This window comes from Melanotaenia boesemani, chromosome 14 (assembly GCF_017639745.1).
Source record: "Melanotaenia boesemani isolate fMelBoe1 chromosome 14, fMelBoe1.pri, whole genome shotgun sequence".
NCBI classification, from domain to species: Eukaryota; Metazoa; Chordata; class Actinopteri; order Atheriniformes; family Melanotaeniidae; genus Melanotaenia; species Melanotaenia boesemani.
In genome coordinates this window covers 18,735,122-18,759,175 of record NC_055695.1, presented here as the reverse complement: position 1 = coordinate 18,759,175, position 24,054 = coordinate 18,735,122, and the positions used below count along the sequence as shown (strand labels likewise).

Sequence of the window (24,054 nt, the reverse complement as noted above, 5' to 3'; positions counted from 1 at the left end):
CAAAATCGTGCTTTGACTCATGTAACATTAGCCTATCATGTGTATGCTTCCAATATGGCAGATGCTTGTGATCACAAAGAAAAGTCAAGACAATATTCTTTCTTTATGACTCACAAGCCATACATGTACTGTATTTTGGGGTGAGGTAAAATAGGTAGGTGGATTTTAGTGGCTAAAATAATCTGTCTGTTGGATAAGTGTGCAAACTCAGAAACTCTCATTAGAAAAAGTCAACAACCGGGAAGCTTGGTCATTTCCCATCTGCTGCACAGCTGCATGCCAGAAATGATAAAGGAAAATACACAAACAGGCAAATGGTAGGAGAGAGGGAGGCAGATAGATAAAGAGGAAATTAATGTTGAAGTTGAGCGATTAAGATAGAGACAGAAGAGCGTGACACCACAGAGGATAAAGGGAAAATGGCAGCAGGAAGAAAAGGAAAAACCCAAAGAGACAAAAGGATAATAGAATATCCTTCTGAGCTACTTTAAAAGAAAAAAGGGAAGATGCAGCTCTCTGACATCCAGCACTATATGGTAAATGTCTTCACTTCTCTCATGCTGGTTCTACAGAAAGAAACCTCTCTGCCCAGAAGACCTTTGTAAAGGTGTTCTTCTATGTTTGAGAATGTCAAATTGTCAAATTTGGATTGTGTCATTACTAAAATTTCTTCCTACCATTTATTCAAATTTCTTTACAGTTTCCTTTTCATTCACCAAATTCCTGACTGACCAGAATGTAGTAGGATAAATCTGTTGACCCCTGTTCTGCTTGATCACTGTGATACGCTGCTCCTAGTCCTCACTAAATCCAAGAAACTGGATCACATCAGTCCAGCTCTGAGGTCTGTACACTGGCTCCCTTTTTTGCCAGAGAAGTGACTTTAAAGTTCTGCTGCTGGTCTATAAAGCTCTGAATGGTTTAGGACCAAATACATCAGTGACTTCTTGACCCAGTATGAACCTACCAGAACCCTCAGGTCATCTGGATCATGTTTCTTATCGGTTCCCAGAGTCAAAACCAGACATGGAGAAGCTGCATTCAGCTTCTATGCTCCACATGTCTGGAACAAACTCCCAGAAAGCCTCAGATCAGCTGAAACACTCAGTTTATTTAAATCAAGGTTGAAGACCCACCTGTTCTCTGCTGCATTTCACTAGTTTTTATTTAGAAGTCCAGATCTGCATCTGGTTCTTTTACACTGATATCTTAGCTTTATCTCTTTATCTGAGCTTTTTTTTCTTTCTTTCTGTTTTTATGTTATTAATTTTATCTTTTTAAATCTTGCTTTAAGGTTTAATGTTTTGTGTAAAGCACTTTGAATTGTCTTGAACATGAAATGTGCTGTACAAATAAATTTGTCTTTGACAAGAAATACAAAAAAAGAAAAAAGAAGAAAAAAAAACAAATCCTAAAGAAGTATAAAATTCGTTAAAGTTTTGTTTATGGACAAGGACAGCTAATGTGACTTTTGAATGAATAACCTCTCCTCTCTCTTACAGTTCAGTCCTGTAACGTCAGGTGTATGAATGGAGGCAGCTGCTCAGAGGACTCCTGCTCCTGCCCCAAGGGATACACGGGCAACCACTGTGGACAGCGTGAGTGGAGCCTACTCCAGAGTCATCAAACCTGGGTGTAAATGTGTGTGGGGATGGTGCATATGCCACCTGCTAGACTGCACACTGGGATTATATTAATTAAACATCTTCAGTATAGTCACAATAATAATAATAAAATAATAATATTAATAATAATAATAATAATAATAATAATAATAATAATAATAATAATAATAATAATAATAATAACAATAATAATAATAAATAAAACAAAGCAAAACAGGATAAATTCCTTCTGCATATTTTAGACCTTTGAAGAACTTGGATCTCATAGGTAAACATGAAATATATAAATCAGGCTGAAGATATTTAAACCAGTTATTTGTAAGGTCACAAAGGGCTCACAAAAAAGGCTGACTTTGCCATTCAGAAATATTTATATTAATCCTTTTAAACATAATTTGGCAGGCCAACTTGTTCCATTTTCTCTTGAAAAGATGCCCGAGATTTTAGGCCTGAAATTAAACAAGACTTAGATTATTATGCTAACACCACCATGATACACAGATTTTTCTAAGATTATAATAACATTTTCAATAAGATTTTTATTTTTTAAATATTCTCTTCTCATTTACACCATACTATATAAACTATTTTAATCTAATCCATCCACAGAAACATCTGGTTGCCCAAATGACTCTTCTTGATTTTTATAGCCTGTGACTCTTGATAAGCACCCATAACTCTTTTCCTGAGGTTCTTAGACATTTCTTTTGTGTGTGCTATGATTCACTTCCGCAAATGTGAGTTATAGAGATCAGAATTTTAGACCCCCATTGCTTACATAAAACATGGCAAAGACTTTCATTTGATTCCCACTGACAGAAAACACTCAACTTAAAATGAACTATTAATATGTAATCCTAATTACATCCCCTCAGGATACTGATGACCAGTTCTAGTGTTTTTCTTTCATTTGTTTTGACTGAGTTTTCTTTATCTACAGTTAAGACTTGTGTGAAAATCTGATGATATTTAAGGATATATTTTATATCAAAAAGCAGAAAATTCGGATCAGCTCTTTTATTTTCAAGCAGTTTAAAATCTTAAAATGAAACACGTCATAGTGTTTTGTCAAGCAATAGAGAATGTGCTATGAACCTTTTTTTTAAATGTTCTTTGTCTGTGAAAAATATGAACAGCATAACTTCTTTTCTTTCCATTGTCTGTTAGCTGTGTGTGAGAATGGCTGCCAGAACGGTGGGCGCTGCATCGGGCCCAACAGATGTGCCTGTGTCTACGGTTTTACTGGTCCGCAGTGTGAGAGAGGTGAGAGCCCATCATCGTTCTTATGTTTAAACTGTGTGTTATAATTTTGCCCTCTGATACTACCTCATTTCCTGCTTTGGACTATAAGAGAACAACAAAGTTCTTATTTGTGTGCTTCTGGCATTCAGTCCTATGAAACTGTTTTACTAGCCAACAATGCTGCTCATTCTCTGCCTATCATTATCATTATTGATTTAGTGGAGACCAGCAAGAAAATGAGTAGGTAAACAGACCAACTATCCATGTGACCAACTGACTGCCTTTCTGACTATGTATAGTATAATGTGATAATAAAACCTGAGTAAAATTAAAGTAACAATGCAAAATAAAAGAAAAAGCTACACATTTTAATGAAAGGAAACCACATTATGTAACTAAACAGAATCAACCTTGCATCTGAGTAGCCATGATGGATACCAGACTGAGATGGTTACCAGATTGGAGGGGTGGTAGATTGTGGTGTGACACTTCCTTATACCAATAGACTCCCTACCCACACATTTACTCTTCTGTTAAGAAAGATATCAATCCCGGAAGGCTTTGAGATTGCCTTGTGGCTGTGAAGTATGTTCCCATCAACAGATGTGCACTTGATACAGCCTCTTGAGAATTGTGGATGACTTCATACACTCAGACAGACAGTGGGTGTTTATCTCCTGCGCTTTGAGGTAAGTCTGTGGTGGGAAGCGTTGACAGGGTGTAAGAAGTAGGTCATAGAGTAGCAGAAGAAAAAAAATGTCTCAATTGATGGTCATGTTCAATTTCTTTCCACCATGGTTCATGTTCTTAGAAAAACGGGAAGAACCTTTTTCATCTCACATCTTACCTGTCACTGACCCATAACCTCCCACCTTCCCGTACTCTGTTTCTTCCTACACCATGCTGGCACGGACTGTAAACCTGTAATTGCACTCAATTTATCTCTGGTTTTCTTCTGTACCCCCTCCCTACTCTACTACAGATGTGTGTATATGCCTTTGTAAAAAAAAAAAAAACAGCCACATACCGTCCCCTTTCTTCTCACACACTGGTCTTCCCTTCACTGGTATTTTGTTATTTCAGCTCCTTTTATCACCATTTACTTAACTTTAGCAACCACTTAATCAAACTCTGTAAATTTGTTAGCCTCATTCTCATTCCTCATCTCTTTCAAAACTCTTGGGTCTTGTTTTCTTGGGAAAAACAACATTTTAAGGGCTGAGTTAGTCTGAGGGAGCCTTAAAAACATCTAGCAATAAATACCTCCCCAATCCATGCAACATCCCCACAGGACTGACAAAATAGTTTCTTTGTGGACTGGTTGTGGACATTTCCTGATGAGAAGTGGAACAAGGTAGAGAAGCAGAGACAAGGGGGGAGGGTGCTGAGAAGGAATTGGGTGAAAATGAAAATGGACTCCCCAGCTGTGTACACAAAGCTTGAAGGAAGGGAGTACAAACAGTCCTCATGTTGGAGGAGTGGGATAACCAAAGAACTTTTAGGTAGTCATGCGGGAAATCCATATAAATCTATATATCCGTGGGCTTGCTGGGCCAGGTATCTTTTAGAGGAAGAGAGGTGTTTGGCTAGCTTTATATTAAGGAATTGTGTAACAGACATAAAGTTGATACCTTGCCAGCATATGATGGAAATAATTTAAAGGTTGGAAATGAGCATTTAAACAGTGATAGTTACGTTGTCCTTTGGAAGTCACAAAGTTGTGATACAGAAATCTATAATGAAGGGTTTGGCCTGAAATGGCTGCAGGGTTCCTGGTGAATCCTTTTCTGATCTTGCTGTTTACTGTGGTTCTAGAGTTTGTGCTACCGACGCCACAAGTCATTAGGTTTACTGCATGATTCAGTGAGAAGACTTGCTGAGGAGCTGGGATTATAAAGGCAGTGCAAGTCAACTGGTGAGAGTGAACTGGGCGTGGATAGAATCATCACAAGCCTCTGAGTGTATAAAAAGTATGTGCACGTGCATTCATGTGTAATTGTGTGACGCCTGATGATTCAGCAGGAATTAGAGTTGGAATTCCCTTTCACATTAAAATATTTTCCACCATCTCTGCCATCACTGGGTTGTCATTATTTGTCAGCTACATGTGTGTTTTGTTTCTGCATGTGCATGTATGGTAAGCTTCATGAATCTGGGTTTAGTTGTGTTGGTAGATGTTTTGATCCATCAGCTGTGGCAGTCTTGAGTTAAAAGTCTAGCATAAGTGATTTTAGGGGAAACATACTGACCGTTTCCACCACAGATATCAAACCTGGTACAATTTCACACAATTTTTATACATGCAACACACAAGGGAGTGGTCAAATAATTTCCAGGATTTCTTTCCAGAACAGTCCAGTCTGTCTCTGTAGACGTACAATGTCTGGCCAGTTTTCGTCCGGTCCAGAGTAAATCACATGGGAAAATTGCAGGGGAACAATTTGCATCCTAACAATAAATGACATCACATGCATTTTAAGGTTATTGAGAGTGTAGGAAGTTGTGCTATTTCTGCTCTTTTGACTCTGGAGAGAATGGCTGGACTGGATGGCTGTGTGACAGTGGGTGAGACTCCAAGTCAGGCATATGCCAGCCACTGTGTAGCTTTGCTAAATTTAATCTACAGTAAGTATACAGTATTAATGACTCCATATGCAGAGACTACTGCAATGAGACAAGTAATAAGCCCAAAAAAAGTACCCTAAAAATATTGAGAGGATTTTAAAATCATGCAGCAATGTGCTTTAATACATGCCTGAAAGTGTGTGTCTTACACTCTAGCCTGTGTCAACATAACAAGCCAAAAGCTTCATTCAGACACATATGACTATAAGTTTTGAATTAAATTACTATGTCATGGGCTTATCATTATTTAGTGTCTCATTTTCCAAGCTGTTTTAAATGTCTGCTTTTCATGGGGGAACTAAATTTTGATGACTCATTACATAAAGATTAGGAAAGGGTTCACTCATACTTTAGCTAGATTTAGAGGTTCTGGTTCATTCAGATATAGATTAGAGTAGTGTCACAGGATGGTGATAGAAGCTTTCATCTAGCTTGATGGTAAACTGACCGACTTACTTTTTCCAGTTGAGAAAGAACAACAAAGACTTTCTCACTGTGTCTCCTGAGGCTGTTGTTGATGGAGACTGGAGCCTACTGGCCTGACTGCTTGGTGGCGTTTGCAGTCAATTCAGTCTATTGTTCTACTGCTGCAAAGTGTTGGGAAAAGTGACCCAAAACAGACAAAAATAACTGAAGATGTGAAGATAGATTTGACTGTACAATGAGTTTATGTATAGAAACAATGAGAGAGGAAGTGCAGTGTTTACAGTATGATGCCATGTCAGTTAATCCAAATACTGCTGTGCAAAAATGCCTCCTAAAGCAAGTATTCAGCTGTTTTGTTTGAACCCTGTGATCTGTTTAGTTGCATTCACAAGCATCAGCTTTAACATGAGGCTAAAGCCTTTCAGATCTTCAATCTACCAGTTGCATTCCTCCCACAGTCATTTCCCCTAATGTGTGTGTTTGTGTTAGCACTGTGTAAAGCATTTAGTCATGTTTGAGTGACTGCTTTTGGAGTGGAAGAAAGGACTCCTAGAGGAACAATTACAACCAAAGAAAAAAGAAAAATCTGAAGCCTGTTGATAATGGCGTGATAAGACTTAACAGAGAACACTATTGTTGGCCAGGATGGAGATAAACATCTTGCACATACACACACTTGTACACACACATACAAACAAACAAACCAGTCCGCACATATGAATAATTTATTTGCATCCACTTTAGCAAAGAAACACAGACATAAACAAAATGTTCAATCAGATATTCCACAAGACATGCATTAAGTATGTGCACAGCAACTTGAACACACATGGGATAATTCGAAAATGTCTTAACAGGTGAGCAACAGCATGACGTTTTAGGCTCAGAGTAAATCTTGCAGCTGTATAAAGTCTGGAGAGGACATCCGGTTGAAAACACATGCATGCTCGCATATGCACACACCCAGAGGCTTTACACATGGTATATTTATTCTCCTTATTCATTTGACCTGCTGAACTCCTGTCATAGGGAAGTATTTATAAATGATAGTAACCTCGTTTCCATGTTTTATGCTCATATTTTTAGTTTCTTATCATCCCAGACGTTTGCCTGGTGGGAGTTTTATAAATACTAAAGCAAAATAAGTCTGAAATGAGATTTTTTTCCCCCCTTCCTCCTATGTGCCATTTCCTTTCCCATCTCTTTCCCTCCCTGTGCTCAGGTCAATGCCCAGTCCCATCTCCATGATCCCAAAACTGGATGCACTGGATGGGAAAATGTTAGAGTCTCAGACAGGATTAAATATAGTCTCACTACACTGTGTTATCCTTTTTTAATTCAACTCTCTCTAGAGCAAAGAATAATAGATTTTGATGAGAGATTGTATTTTTTTTTCCACTTAAAATCGCTGTCTCATTGTGTCTATTGACCATAAAAGTATCTTATGTAAAGGTTGAATCCTTTCAAAATTGTGAAATGACAAGCTGGCTAATTCATTTAGACGGATCCAGGCCAAACTGTGGTCTGGATTCTCACCAACTACAGTTTGTTCAGACTTTTGTCAGAGGTTCCTTTGTTTAGAAAATATAAGCATTATTAACTCCTTATAATATTGACATGACTCCATTAAGTCTGACAAAAGTGGGCAAATTTTCAGAACTGATAGTTGGGTCTCATTTTTAGGTTCTGACTGTTAGAGAAATCTTCATAGGAGTCAGAGGTCACTAAGTAGATATTTTTTGTAACTAAGGAATAAATATTGGATAGCAGAATGTTTTGATCTGTTTAGCAATTTGAACTGTAATTAGACAAAATTGCTTCCAAATGATGTCAGCCGGACCAAGTCAGGATGTTGGATTGCTCTCTTGTCCCAACCTGCCAGTCCTTGTGGTTTCACTTGTCCATTAAGTTTATATATATGACCTACAGATGTGCAGACTGTTATGCTCTGACACACAGACAAACCTCTGGACTGATGCATGAAATCTGTATTTTCTTATGCATAAAAATGTGGAGGCATAGGGTTCATGTCGTCATTTAGCTTGAAGAGGAGACTTTGAGATAGGTGGGCTTTAGAGTTAAGGATTGGGTTATTTGTTGCATTTGAAGGTGGCTTTGATTGCTGCTCTGATATTTGGGTTGGACAGATGCTGCGCATGTACAGAGAGAAGTATGTACATTCTTGTGCATACATGGGAGACAGCCAAGAAAGGGGCAGTGTTTGAGAAAGAATGTGTATGCTTATATATTTAATTTATCACACATGCATGCATTGCTGGACTTGGCTGCTGTCTGAGGCTGGATTGTTGGAGCATGGGAAAGTCCATTTATTAAGAGTACATGAGCCAATGTAGGGTGTATTTTTATTTTTTTGTACTACTTGTTATTTTCACTTTTCATCCTCATTGTCCATATGAACAGTTTGCTTTTGAAGGAAAAAGCTTGTTATATTTGGTATCTTTTCTTACTGTCAAACAATCTCCTACATCACATCTAAATGGGAATAAAATGATTTATTTAATTCACATTGAATCACAATTTAAATCATTACAATTATATTAATTTAAACCAGTTCACAAGAAGTTTAGGTGTTTATTTATGACATTTTTATGACAGCTCAGTTTCTGACGTGATGTTTTCACTGATTATGCTGATTCTATTCTTTACTTTGGATACTTGACAAAAATGAATAAATGAAATAGCAACAGCCTTACTTAGTGTATCACAGTGTATCTGGTGTTTGTGTGTATTTGAGTGCAAATGTGTATGCAGGTATGTGGTGCATAATGAAGCTCTGCATGGTGCCAATCAGATCACATGAGCACTGAAGATCAAAGGGGAGTCAAAGACGGATATGAAGTGGGCAAAGAAAAATGTAGACAGATGGATAAGAAAGAGAATTGGCCTGAGACCCAACCTGCACTCTGTATGCTCCATTTGACCTATTTTCTGCTCCCTTCCTCTTTTTTCTTTCTGTTTTTTCTGCTCTTTGACAAATTCTCAGTGACCCTCGTTCACATAGCAAAAGGGCATACGGGTAATATAAGGGTAGTAAGGCCAGAGAACACCTCCCAGCAGACACCACCGCTGAATCCTTTCTTTCCATCTCATTATGTCCTTTAGAGTTAAGCAGGCTGTCACTACCTTGGCTAGCCAACCATGCAGTGGCCTTTCATCTCCACAGTGACAATCTAAAAGTCTAGTCTTTTCTTTAAATGAAGGCAGTGTCACTGAAGAGAACTTAATGAGGGGTACTCCCACAAAGTAAGCCATCATTAAGCTGTATGAGACTGAAAGGATGGACGTCATATTGCTGGAATGGCTTGAGCATGAAGTCCCTGGGTTTGATTTATGAAGTCCACTTTTCAAAATTATGCCATTTCCAACTGGTAACTGGCAAGCAGCACTGTAACAGTGGTGGTAGTTGCTCATTGGAGCTAAGGACTCTTTATTCTCACACAATGTTCATATGATGCATCTGTTTGAGTGTGAAGGAATTTGAACATTTATGCAGTTATACAAAAGAAAGAACCTTAAATCTGTCTCAACACAGAATTTTTATTTATTTTTTTGGTAAAATCACTTAGTGATTGTTATTGATTACCGTTATTTACCTATTTTTACCTTTTATAAAATGGTTGCACAGACATGTCAGTAGAAACAGACCACAGAGGTCACCGCCATGCAGGCTTTCTTCACAAAGACTAAACACATAGCGGTCATTCTAATCCTAACACCATGCTCCTGCTGAAAGAAACAGTGTTAAATGTGTTTTGCAGATTAATCTGAGCAGGCTCAACAGGATGATGTCTGAAATCACATGCCAGACATGACCTGTAATGCTGCCACAATCGGATCTTGTTTTGCTTAATTTCTTAAAGAACCTCCGATTCACAAGCGACCTTCTTTGTGAGCCAAGATTTAATCAAAAAAAGAAATGAAGAAAGAAGACACAGGCAGAAAAATGTGCAAGTCCATTAAAAAAAATTCCTCATTTATGGACTTTATCTGGTTTCATTTAACACTAGGAAACAAAGCAAGAGGAAGCAAATTACTGCTTAATCATTTAATAAGTCAAATGCTAAATCTTTCATCAGCTAACAAGGAACCCACGTTTCTTTCCATCCACAGACTACAGGACTGGACCGTGTTTCACTCAGGTGAACAACCAGATGTGCCAGGGCCAGCTCAGTGGAATCGTCTGCACCAAAACCCTATGCTGTGCGACCATTGGTCGAGCATGGGGCCATCCCTGTGAGCAGTGTCCTGCTCAGCCTCACCCCTGCAGACGAGGTTTCATCCCCAACATCCGCACTGGAGCCTGCCAAGGTCAGATCTCTCACTCTCTTCAAGTTTACACACCTGAGTGATCTTCTTTTAACTTCATGTGAACAGTAATGAAGGGCGTATGTTATAACGCATATACAGCTGCACACAGCCACAGCAGTAAACATTCTAACCATCACTTTATCCATCATCATCATCTGCTCACATTCCTGCTGCACAACATCCTCAGACTAGTGTTAACAGACCTATGTTGAATGTACACACAGTAAGCCGGAAATACAAACGCAGAAAAAAAAAAAAAAAAAACTAGTGTTAAGTCAGTAACATCTTTCCCTCTCTAATACTAATTTATCTCCCTTTTATTAAACCACATATGGTTCATACAGGATGTATCCTTTAATCTAATAATAAATAAAGGACTCATTGAAGGATAAACCTTCCCCCGCTGTTAAAAGAGCTCTTTACTTCCTTTATAGCTCAAATTCATCCAAATAAACCACTGGGAGTAATAGTTGAGCAATAAAAACAGTATTATAAAGAAAGAGTGACCTCACTTCATTTCTCTAATCATGGTTTTGGCTTGAAGACCCCAATGTTTAAACAAAAATCCAGAATTACAGAGTGAGGATGGTATGTACCAGGCATGGAGGATCATCCAGACATAAAAGGTGCACTGAGTGCATTTTTGTAATGACGTCCCTCATTTTTCCATGTTACCCTCCCAAATCTTGCCAAAGGGTTCATCTAAATCACTGGAGCACCCCCTTCAAAATAAATTTAAAAAACACCTATAAAGTGTACACACAGCATTTCCTCAGGTATTTAATTTCCTATTCTTTGACAGATTCATTGCAGACAAAACACAATTAACTTTCTGCATGCCTGTCCAAAAATCGATAGCCCTGACTAGACTAACTAGTAAGCTTGAGCTTGCATCAACATATGACACATGTGGAGGTCATGTCCCCTGTTAAATGAACCAAGCCAGCCCCTTTTACAAACACCAGACATCACCCGAGCGAACTGCAATGGATAATGTCTAAATGTCATCATAGTGGAAGACTGTTTTATAGTTGCACTGATTTTAACAGTGTGGCAGCATTTCTATCACGTCAAGGCTAACATTAAGTTAACTTAACATTTATTGCACTGTGAAAAAAATAAAAACTAAATGTTGTGGTTCTCTGCAAGCTGATATCTACACAGTAGCTCAGTGCTATTTCTATTAGTTTTCTTTCTCTGTATGTTTGCTTGTTAGGTAGTTTTGTGGCAGCAAACAAGCCCTCCTCTGCAGGGATAGATGGTTTATGCAGGTATGTTTATGCAGATCAAGTGACACAGGACAGGAAATTGTAAAAAAAAACGTCATTTTGCATGGCTGTAGTTATGGTGTAAGTTCACACACAGACCAGTCCAAATCAACTGCTTGAACATATGTATTTTGGAGTGAAGAGTTTCTCTCAGTAAGTCACTTAAACAAGTTCCAGCGAAATTGAGATATAGAGGCAACATACATTTATTTATTGTACATTGATTGTTTTAATATTGATTGGAAGCTGGAGCATTTAAACTATATGTAAGAGATGAAATATGAATGAACTTGAACCAAAATCTAATTAGAAGCTGAAACATGACAACGTGTGTGAACAGTTGTTTATGTATATACAACTGATAATTGCATAGCCATTTGATTTTCAAGTTATTACAAAGTCCTGCATATGATACAGTAATAGAGCAATCCACCTAGCTTCATGTATAAGTATGTATACATTATTTATGAGGGAAATTGAAAAAAAAACAAAACAAACAAACAAAAAAAAAAAAACAACACACACACACACATCTGGAATCTGTAACTGATTTGTATGTAGCTCCTCAACTTTCTTTCTTTTTGTAAGAGCTGCCAGGTTGCTCATATGCAAGAAGTTTGCCAGCATAACACAATAAATCTCTATGTGGCTCACATACCACCTGTCTGACTTTCTTTTTTACTATCTGTGCTTTCTTTGGTTCTCTGAATGTCGGTTTCTGCCTTTTTCCCTCTTTCTAACGAAGCACTCATATGCTTTCACACACACACACACACAAAGGAAATCTAACTGCCAGAAAGCCGATAGCAACGTCTCTCTGGCAGAAGTACAAAGCACACATGAGCATGAATCCAAATGTAAGGATTCCACTGCAGGCTCCACATCAGGATGTTGGCTCTCTTTCTCTCTCAACCTTTCACATACAGAGTTCTTCTTGTCTAAACCACACTTATTCTTTTTCAATCAGCAGCAAATGAATGTTGTTGATGTTTAGAAACAGGCTGTTTTATATATTATTGTGGTGGGGTGCACGTGCATGCAGCTGGTTTGTTTATTTATTTATTTATTTGTTTATTTATTTATGTGAACATAGCTGCTCAGTCACAATACTTGGATCCTGATCATTTGCTGATGGGGAGGTGAATATAAACCCATAGCATGTGAACATAAACAGTAACCCTAGTTTTTACTGGAAGGCACCTACTGAATTTTACCCAATACTGGTAAATGTGACTCAGACTGAATTCTGGGGAAAGCTTACATTTAAAAAGGTAATTTCCTGTTGAATCAAGAGCTAAAGAAGGTTTTTTCTGGGCATGGTCTTAGACATCACAGCCAATGCCAAATTACATTACATGTGGTGAAAAAAGACTTAAAGCAGCAGAACTGCAAAAGTTTCTTTGAACTATTATTAACTTGCTCTTTTTAGGTTTTAATTTTATCAAAAGCAAAATATGCTGTATCTCTGGAATCATTTTTGCCTCTTCTCACCCATTTCTATGTCTGCCCTTCTTTTTCTTAGATGTGGATGAGTGCCAGGCAGTGCCAGGTCTGTGCTCGGGAGGCAACTGCATCAACACTGTGGGATCATATGAATGTAAATGCCCTGCTGGCCACCGCCAGAGTGAGACCAGCCATAAATGTGAAGGTGAGTCTCATCAGAGCAGGAGCAGCTGGGCGGCTGAGTCACTTTTAAAAATTTTGAAATAAATTTGATATTCCTGACTGAAAGTTTTATGGTCACTGTAAAGAAATCGTGTTGGCTCTCGTTTGTTTTCCACAAACGAGCATTGGCGTCTAAACTTCTGAATGATGATTGACTAGGGGAATATTAAAAAGGTGGATTAAAGAAGAATCAGTTGGGCTTAAACTACTTTGTTTGGGGAGAGAAACTTTCAGAGGAAAGAAGCAGTAGAAGATGCAAGAAAGAAAAACTAAGAACATTCATGTATAAAAGAACTGGATGGAAAGCGATGTTCTTTTTTTTTTTTTTTTTTAAGAGAAAATTAAAATCTTCTTTCGGAATCAGGAAAATGTAAAGAGTCCACCTGTTTCACAAATTTGCCAGGCCTGACGTAGTTTGGTGTGCAGAGAATCATCTCTAATCACTACTCTTGACTAATTTATATTAAACCATAATGACAAAAGCTTTTATAAAGCTCAGGTTTTATTTTAATGTCCAGCTAGCAACCAAAATACTACCAAACTAACCCCTTCAGCTGGGATGCACCTGGAGCGGCTGTAGCTCAGGAGGAAGAGCAATCGTCTTCCAACCAGAATGTTGGTGGATCCGAAGTGTCCTTGGGCAAGATACTTAACCCCAAGCTGCCTCCCGATGTGCCTATCGGGGTATGAGCGTGTGTGTGAATGGGTGAATGAATGGAAAAGCGCTCTATAAGTCCATTTACCATGATACAGCCCCCTTTTGGAAAAAAAGTACCTTGATTTCATTTATTACCAAACTAATCTTTTCCAAAGACTTTGAAGCTAAGACTCTTGTGACATCTTAATAAGAAGCCAAGCATTTTATAACAGATCAACTTTACACAAGAACATATTCAGATGTTGTCGAGTTAATGGTGAGACATTCATGTACTGTGTATTTTATGACGAGTGTGGGTTTTCTGGAATCGGTCTGACAAATCTCCACGGGTGCTTAAAATGTTAAAGTAGGCTTGACATGTGCACATCAACACGCACATACACATGGAAACGTGTGCAGACTCAGCAGAGTGGACTCACGTTACAGTGTGTTGATTGGATGGAATTTAAACAATGCCCAAACTTAACAGCCTGATACTTAGCCAGGCAGGAGTCGTGTCTGCTGGACAGAGGCCGATGTGTTCTCAGTCATCTGGGAGGATTACAGAAAGCTCTTAAACTGCTTCAGCCAGAAGAAATGAAATTATTATCTGAATTTGAGTTTTATGCACTTGTAGCAGGGCAGATAATATTGGAAGAATACAATTGTTTATATTTGCTGGGAACTAGTGCTTCCACTTACAGATTCATGAGGAGCAATTGCCATGACAACGCAAGAGGTGATTTATGTCTAAGTGAATTAGGAAGGAAATCAGATGGATGACTTCTCTAAATTCAGCATAGTTCAGTTGTGGTTTGCTGGGGAATGCTACCTCGGTTAAGGAGAGAATGAAAGATGCTGAGGTCTGCTTGATGAGATGTGGGTGTGGATGCTGTAGCCACATACATAGCAGAGACAGGCCTGATCAACTACTACACACATCCCTAAGACTGTGTGTGTGTGTATATATATATATATATATATATATATATATATATATATATATTATATATTATTTTATTAATCCAAGCTGGGAAATTCTTTCTCTGCATTTAACCCACCCTAGCTACTATTCCAGCACCCAGGAGCAGTTGGAGGTTAAGGGCCTTGCTCAGGGGCCCACAGTGGTTTACTTTAGTTCTCATCCTGGGGACCTGAACCCAGGTTCTCCAGACCCAAGGTGTTCCAGTCCATTTGTATACTTAAGTACACAAAAATGTCCATTAATTCAATTATTCATTCATGTCTCACATCCGGATGGACAGTCTGATCACAATTGCATTTTTCCTTTGGATTGCAACATTCCTTTGGGATTAATAAAGTATTTTTCATTTAATTTTATTTAATTAATTTCATCACAAATATCATCACAAAACATCCTTTTATATGAGTGAATCCAGGCTACTATAAGCATATAGTGCAAGTCACTTTAATGCTAACAGTTTCAAAAGCAAACAACTTCTAGTCTGTAAAGAATCGGGTTTCATACACTTAATTTAAAACACAAATATCATTCACAAGGGAAATGGGAAACCTCTTTAATTTACAACATTCAGGATAAAAGATAAACAAAACAGTCTCACTATTAACAACATGTGTAAACTGCTCTATTAACATTACACCAGATTTAAAATTGCTGCATTGGCTCCCCGTGTGTTTCAGGATTGATTTCAAGGTTCTTTTACTGGTTTATAAATGTCACAATGGTCTTGGACCTTCTTATTTATCAGACTTATTATGAGCCCTCGTGGGCCCTGAGGTCCTCTGGTACTGGTCTTTTAGTTGTTTCTAGAGTAAGGACCAAAACATACGGCAAGGCCTCTTTCCATTATTACAGACCTCGTCAGTGGAACAGCCTGCCAGAGAACCTCAGGGCTGCAGAGGCTGTCGATGTTATTAAAACGAGGCTCGACCTATGTTTTTAGCTTAGCTTTTAACTGAATTGTATTTGATTTTAATTTATTTTATATAATTTTATTTTGTGTTATTTTATTTTCATTTTATTCAATTTTATTACTTTTTTAGTAAAATATTTCATGAAGTCCTTTATGCGTATTTTTAGAATTGCTGATATTCGTTGTTTGTATTGTTTCTTATGGTTATTTAATCTTTGTTTTAACTCCAATGTTTTCCTCATGGGGATCTTCCACGCTGTGTGTTTTGCCTGCTTGGTCTGGGGGATGTTGCCATGGTGACTGCCCTTGTCAGGGTGGCTAGGGTCCTGTACTACAGCCTTAGGGTTGTTGTTTACACCTCATCCTGCCCTTATCTGGGTGTTGGCTATGGCGGCAGCCTCTGTAGACACGGGTGGACTGTATCCTGGTGTGGATGGTTTCCCATGATATTGTTTCCTCACAGCAGCATCAAGCCAGATATTTATTACTTTTAGTATTTTATACCTACAGTAGAGACAGAAATTAGGCAGTCACATTTGGGGAGAAAAGTTTGTAAGAAAAAGTGTTATACAAATAAATGAGATAATAAATTCTAAATTATACAAATAAAATCTGGTTGATTTGTATATTTTTTGTATATTCCTAAAGTTTTCTGAATAAATGTGAGCTAATGTCACAACTTCAAAATCCTGTTTGTATATTTGGTCAGAGCAGGGTCAGGGCAGAAAGAGTTCAGTCTTTTAAAAGATTGTGAAAACAACAGAGGAGTTGTAACGAGCTTTTTTAGGTCACGGATCTACAGGAAACTTATGTTCAGTGAAATCTCACCAACAATCAGTCCAGTTCCTTTAGGGAAAGTTTTCAGTGAAATGCCTCTCTGCTTTAGCTATTACACAGCCTCACCGAAAGCTCACACAGTGAAATTAGAAAGGTTTTTGAAGCATTTGAGATAAAGTGCGGTTAAGATGTCAAGGGTGTTGGATTGGTTTTGGCACGAGAAGGCACCTGGTTTTATGGCCGGCCTTTAGTCCAGACTGTATCCCACCCCCTTTTTTTTTCCCTTTTTTAACCATCCTCATTGCTCTACTTTTTCTGCCTCTCCATCCATTTTCCTTCTATAAATACAGTCCTTTGGCTCAAAACCAGCTGTTAGTACTGAACAAAGAAACACTTAAAGCATCTGGGAGCCTTTGTCATTACACAAACCGTCCTCCCTGTTGCTCTGACACTTACAGATTCTCACGTATATTCATGATACAAATAAGCAGCCACTGACAACTTCATTTCCATTAGATAAAAAAGTGGAAACATCTTGGTGTGAAAGGTTTTTTTACAGACTGATGGCAGTTTTGATGACATTTATCCAGGCGAGACACGTTTCCCTTTGCACAAACAGGCAGTCAGTCCCTGAGCACAATGTCTGTGTGGAGTAACGTCTGGCTGTGGCTGCTGCTGACACAAGGTTTATTTGGCTGAGCTTTTACAGCCTCACCTCAGCCCTCTGCCACTGCTGTCAGACAGGAGTCAGCAGGGAACAGCAGCCTTTTGGCTTCCCAAGTTAGGCATTGCTACACACTAAGATGCAGACATATACCTCTCACAGAGAACATGGATTAAAGTTGTGTTCTCTTGACCCTCAGAGAGAGAAATACTTGCTTACATTTTACTTTTCCAGTTAAACAGAGCACACCCACATTACCATATACACCACTTCTGCACTAATACTGTAATGTAATTGTGCCCAGCAGTGGCTCAGTCATTACATATGAATAAGCGTGACACATCGTAAAAAACCAATACTTTCTGGAACTTTACTTTGGGTTCCCCCCATTATAGAGAAAGAGGCCCCCTTTTAGAATAATATAACTTGATGCCGTCATAAAGCATAACACACAGAGGTGGCCCCTGCCAAAACATTACTGAGTCACACCATAGTACGTATAAATCATGTCAGCTTATTGCTTTAAGCGTGCGTGATAACATATTTACTCCGCATTGGTCTAATCTGTTAATATTACACACATATGGTTCCTTTTGACTGGAATTCAACACCTGCAGACATATTCAAATCCACTGATTGCTTTATTGTCACATCTTAAATCACAGCCTATGTGTGTTTTTTGTAATAGTAAGTACTGACATAACAGGAGAATTGCTGTGTTTGCATTGATGTTACATTTTTTTAATAACCTGAACTTTTCATGAGAGCCTTGTCAACCTTTTGCTTGTCCAAATTCTCTGGGTTGTTCCTGTTTGCCACATGTTTGAATGACTTATAGTTTTAGTATGATTAGAACAATCCAAAAGCGATATCATCCTGTTAGTTTGCTTAGAAACTGCCTAATAAATTCTTACTGCAACATGCTACTGCATGTTTCCAAACAAAGAAACTTTAAATATTTGAGAATCATCAGATTAGATGAAAGTAAGGTGTTTATGATGTAATTGTGTTTCAGATATTGATGAATGCAGCACTATTCCTGGTGTCTGTGATGGAGGAGAATGCACCAACACTGCTGGAAGCTACGTTTGCACCTGTCCACGAGGCTATATTTCCAGCACAGATGGCTCCAGATGTGTGGGTGAGTCATTCAGGCAAATAAACACTTTTTTTTATATATAAATAGTTCTAGTCTCGGCTGTGCATTTCTTCGCCCCCTGGCCAGCTGACAGCTTCACATCTGGCCGGTAACTTGCCTCCCTTTATCACTGCTTCCTGTGAGTAGAATTGTGATGTGTTAAGGTGCCCTGCAGACCTGTGGTCACCATGTGCAGACCAACACACTTGCACGCACTATTTGGCTTTAATCTACTCCAAAGTTAGTGCTTATCTGATTCACATGCAGTACATAATTCACTGACACGCCCAATGAAACACTAGCAGGTGTTAATGTATTCCTGTAGTCCTCACCCGTTATGGCAGCAACAGTGAACCACAGTATTGTGTTTTTTTTAAGCTCCAAAATGGATCAGCTTCAGTGGGACAGACACACTTTTCCACATCTATTTCAATCTCACTAGACAATTATGATAAAAAAAAAAATCCCCTCTTGGTTTTGCTAAGGAAGAGTGTCAGAGGATTTGGGTTGATTTATAAAAAACTAGAGACACGTGACATGCAGTGGATAAATGGGTTGGGAGATGATGGCACTGCTAATTCATGTGTTTGCATGTAAATCTCTCACTTTCAAGGCTTTCAAGCCTGGTTTGATGGAAAAATGTCACAAAACAGAAAACTAGTATTTTTCTAGATGAAGCCAGTATACACAATATCAACAAAAAATATGTTGACAGAGAATATGAAATGCTCCTAATTTGCTGTCTGGATTCAAAATGATGTTAACTACATTATTATGCTACTTTAAAAACTTCCTGTTTGATCAATTCTTTTGTCAAGTTGAGAATAATAGGAAAGGAACTTACATGTTCAGCCCAAACCAAGTAAAGCTGGCACAGCCTATAGACTGTATGTATTTGGCCATTTTATTATATTTTTCATTAGCATTTCTGTTGTTACACAGATGCTGTTAAAGAGTTGGGCACTAAGACTCAGCAAAGTAATGAAAGTAAAAATATAAAACCTAAGATGCAAAAATTATTAAATGGGAAAGTCTTAATGTGAGAAGCAACATGGGTGGAGGATGGAAGCGTGACAGTGCAATTTACAAACAGGTGGCGGACTGGAAAGAGGAGATTAAGACAGATAAGTACAATAGCAAGCAGCCTTAAGTGATTTTTTTCCCTTTTTTTACATGTGTGTTTCAAATGGACACAGCCCTCCAAAACACACAACCCAAAGTTCTCATCTGTCTGTTGTTAAGCATATCCATATTTTTCTTTTCCCCCATTTCCCCCCCCCTTTCTTCTTCTCTTCCCTGAGGTGATATCTCTCTTTGCCATTATTTCTAGTTCTCTCACCCAATCTTTCTTCCTTGTAAAGCCCAGATTGCTCCCTCAGCCAACATCTCTTTGATTTGCAGTGAAGAGTCTTGCTGTTTACAGTGGACCAGTGCACGTTCCTTCTTCATTCTTTTTCTCTCTCTTTTTTAACGTCTTAGAAGCAGGAAGTTTGTTCTGGTCTGGAGGCTTTATTGTGTGGCTAGTGTTTTGTGAGATGTTCTGCTCTGTGGTGAACTAGGTCGATGGGAGCTGTTTAGGGGGGTTGACAGTAATCAGAGCCTAATGCCCTGTCACATGGTGGTGGCATGAAGAAAAGAAGACCTGTCCAGTCAGTCTGTAAAAACACCTCAGAAAATGAAAGCATATGCTTGTGTAGTGGAGCCGCAACACTAGCCAGCAAACCCCAGTCTGGATCCAATTTAAGTCATCATCATCTTCATCAGAACCCCCACCCTTTCACTTATCCTCCACCATGCCTCCAGCTCCGTCATTCCTCTGGGAAGGTTTTGTGGTTTGTGTACACGCTGGTGGATATTTATGGGAATGTATACCTGTATGCTGGTTTTTCATGTAAATGTGTGTGTACTGCACTGTGTGTGCTCCCAGACAGAGCACAGCACCTCATGTTCAATCTAAATGGCAAGAATTGCTCCACATGGAACTGATTAATCCCAGACTGCTGGCTCATTAGTGAGTTAATCGACTTGTGCTCCTCCCTCCGGCCTCCTTCACTCATTTTTTCTCTTTCCTGGTCCTTACTTTCTTTAGATGCATGCCAGATTCCCTTTCACATATGCTGCACACTTTCAAAAATGATACCCGCATGTTCTCTGCCATGCTGCTTTTTATTTCTTTGGTTACTTTCTCTAAATATCCAGAGACTCCAGGTCTCGTTCTCCATCATCTCCTTACATGCTCATTGAACCCCACCTTCCTCTCCTGTTCCATTGACCCTGACCTAAAAGAAACAGTAACAAATAGGACCCCTTTTAGGGGTTTTCAGATGCCTGTAGTAAGTTGAGACCCCAGGCAACCCTTCCTGCTGGGAACCTATAAAGAGGCTTCCACTTCAGGCATGATTGAAAGGGCAGCTAAGTTGTCTGACTTTTTAGTTTTCTAAAGTTCCAGCTACATGTTTAGTTGGCAGAAATGTAATATTATATTAATTGAAACTATGTTCTCATCAGTATAATTAGTTAATTTTGTTAGATGAAGCCTTTTATATCAACAGATTTAATGCATGATGAATTCAAAAATCAAATTTGTATAACTTTTCAAAAGTTACCTTGAAATTCTGTAGTTACAAGATAACAAGCTATCAAGCAACATAAAGAAACTAAGAAACTAAACATGAGAAAAAATAAATGGATATAAATAAAATAATGATTTTTTCAAATAAAATCATGAAAAAGGTTTTGTATCTGCACATGTGTACCTTTCTGTCCATAGAGTAGTATGGTCATATTTATATTTTTTTTCTTGACTTTCTTTTGAGCTTAAACAACTATTGCTGCCTCTTTATTCATCTAATTATATTAATTGATCTCATCTGCCTTCAGATCAGCGTGTGGGTGCCTGCTATGCTGCTCTGACAAATGGCCGCTGCGCTGCAGAGCTGAATGGCCAGTACACCAAGATGCAGTGTTGTTGTGACACAGGACGCTGCTGGGCTTTGGGACAGATCCCTGAGATGTGCCCTGTCAGAGGCTCTGGTGAGCATGCACAATACACAGGACAGAAGACACAGAACTCACATTTTAGATATAGACAGCTACATATCGGACTAACAACACTTACAGACCCCAACAAAGGGAAGGCCTTAAAATTGGACCAGACAGCCTTCCCCTTGGCACTTATTCACAATAGACTGTATGTGACTTGGCATCAACACACGCAGCATAAAAAGGAGAAGCTTTTTAAGGGTAGATCAACTCAAGCTGAAGAGTATGATGTCAAAAAAAAAAAAAAGGTTAAGATTTAATTTCCATCATCTCTTCTCTTAAGTTGGAATTTCAAAGTTTTGCTTTCCGTGATGCTCTGTGATCCATTACTGATCAGTTACAGAGCTACCCCTTTCACCACTAAATTGTGTCTTGGACTGAAGAACACACTATCCTTGTTTTTTATGCAAACTATTTAAAACAAAGGCCTGTGTACATGCATGCAAACATTCACATATGTTTCTGTAGCCCAACATCAAAGCAGATCAGATCAACAAGTGCATGTATTTTTATCTATCTCAAACCAGAGAACACTTACAGTTTTACAGATGTATTTATTTCTGAGTTGTTTTAATTCATTCCAGCAGTGTGCACATATAAAGTATATAAACTGATCTTAAACTCAGTTTGAGTTAGAATCACTACAGCAATCCCCATAAACTATTCCTGGTTCATAACAAATGAAACACCCTTAACAACATTAGCTTACTTGTTCTCTTTTATCTCTTCAAGACGAATACAGGCGGCTGTGTATTGTGGGTGTTCCACAAGGCCATGGCCTCTTTCCTAATGGATACTTCCCCAATAATGGCAACTATGGATTTAAGTTCCCCAGTGGGCCCAATGGCAATGGTAATGGCAATGGTGGTAACGGAAGGGGAAGCTATGGAGAAAATGGTGGGAACTTTGGAGGCAATGGAGGAGGTGTGACCCACCAAAACATTGGTGAGCAGTTCAGAGATCTGGACGAGTCTGTGAAAATTCTCACTTCAGATGGAGCTCTGCATTAAGATAAATTGTATTCTGTTTTGTATTTGTATTTGCTTTGTTTTGCTTATGTGTCTGTTGTGTTTCCTCAGGCACTGTTTCTGTAAATGATACTATTGACGTGTGCAAACATTTTACCAAACTTTGCTTGAATGGACGCTGTATCCCAACACCTCCAAGCTACCGCTGCGAGTGCAACATGGGCTACAAGCAGGATGTTCGTGGAGAGTGTATTGGTAGGAAAATTGCTCACATAGTTTGTACTGTGTAGAGTTACTATGGGACAGTGCCAGACTTTATTGCATGCACTACACTGCCATCTTCTGCCAGTTTAAGGAACTTGATACAAGGGCTGGTTGATGCTGACTGATCATGTGTGGGTAAGGCAGTTTCTTTTTTTTTTATTTTTTCCTCTCTATAGATGTGGATGAGTGTGCGAGTAACCCATGTATCAATGGAGACTGTGTCAACTCAGCTGGATCATATCACTGCAAGTGCCATGAAGGATATCAAGGAACCCCTACAAAACAAGCTTGTATTGGTAAATCTAATCAGAATTTCCTAAAACTTTGACATTGTTGAAGGAAACTGTACAGATTTTAATAAAGCTGAGGATAGTAAAGACCCTTAACAATCCTCCCTCCCCCTTTTTAGATATTGATGAGTGTATTGTGAATGGAGTGATGTGTCGCAATGGCCGTTGCGTTAACACAGAGGGAAGCTTCCAGTGTATCTGTAACGCTGGCTTTGAGCTTACTCCTGATGGAAAGAACTGCATTGGTAAGAAGCAGCCACAAAAACAATTAGAATTTCACATGAATCTTCACCATTGTGAAACTGACCAAACTTGTCTCGGCCCCACCAGACCATGATGAGTGTACCACTACCAACATGTGTCTCAATGGCATGTGCATCAATGAGGATGGCAGCTTTAAATGCATCTGCAAACCTGGGTTTGCACTTGCACCCAGCGGACGCTACTGCACTGGTATGTGATTTATAATGTGGAAACACATACATGAACATTTTTTGAGTGAAAGAGAGTGTCTCAGAGCAATGCTGGCCATTTTTTAACCTATGTGAGCTCAGTTTTATGTTACTGTGATTTGCATATTTACCTATTTATCTTGACGTTTCCTCTCTATTGTTCTCATTTCTATAAGCTTAACAAACTTGACCTGTGATGTGGCATGTACATCAATGACACTCTCTCCATTAGACATTGATGAATGTCAGACTCCTGGCATCTGCATGAATGGCCGCTGCATCAACTCTGAAGGCTCCTTCCGCTGCGAGTGCCCACCTGGCCTGGCTGTCGATGTAGATGGGAGAGTGTGTGTGGATACACATATGAGGACCACCTGCTATGGTGCCATAAAGATGGGCACATGCTCACGTCCATTCCCAGGTGCAGTGACCAAGTCAGAGTGCTGCTGTGCTAATCCAGAGCATGGCTTTGGAGAGCCTTGCCATCCCTGCCCATCAAGGAACTCAGGTAACATATTTGTTCACAGCTTTGTTACTAGATAAGGCAAAAAACAAAACAACCTTATTTAACCATGATTTGCTCATCATGCGTCTTCCAGCTGAGTTCCAGGCTGTATGCAGCAGTGGTATTGGCATCACGGCTGATGGCAGAGGCGAGTATATGTTATACAAATATGAATGTTACTACAATGTAAGAAAAAGACCAACTCTTTTATTCTTCAGTCTCAATATTTTCTGATGTTAACA

The 24,054-nt window shown here is 38.9% G+C and overlaps 1 protein-coding gene across 1 annotated transcript in view; it reads left to right on the top strand.

The window, feature by feature from the left end:
- The window catches only part of fbn2b (fibrillin 2b), a 66,176-nt gene that overhangs the window by 20,095 nt on the left and 22,027 nt on the right, over window positions 1-24,054 (top strand). The window contains exons 4-16 of the mRNA XM_042006764.1: window positions 1,503-1,598; window positions 2,793-2,888; window positions 10,050-10,247; window positions 13,038-13,163; window positions 18,169-18,294; window positions 21,172-21,324; window positions 22,066-22,278; window positions 22,413-22,556; window positions 22,742-22,861; window positions 22,975-23,100; window positions 23,186-23,308; window positions 23,540-23,815; window positions 23,907-23,960. Of these exons, the coding sequence (XP_041862698.1) occupies window positions 1,503-1,598; window positions 2,793-2,888; window positions 10,050-10,247; window positions 13,038-13,163; window positions 18,169-18,294; window positions 21,172-21,324; window positions 22,066-22,278; window positions 22,413-22,556; window positions 22,742-22,861; window positions 22,975-23,100; window positions 23,186-23,308; window positions 23,540-23,815; window positions 23,907-23,960 (1,851 nt within the window). The remainder of the gene's footprint in view (window positions 1-1,502; window positions 1,599-2,792; window positions 2,889-10,049; window positions 10,248-13,037; window positions 13,164-18,168; window positions 18,295-21,171; window positions 21,325-22,065; window positions 22,279-22,412; window positions 22,557-22,741; window positions 22,862-22,974; window positions 23,101-23,185; window positions 23,309-23,539; window positions 23,816-23,906; window positions 23,961-24,054) is intronic.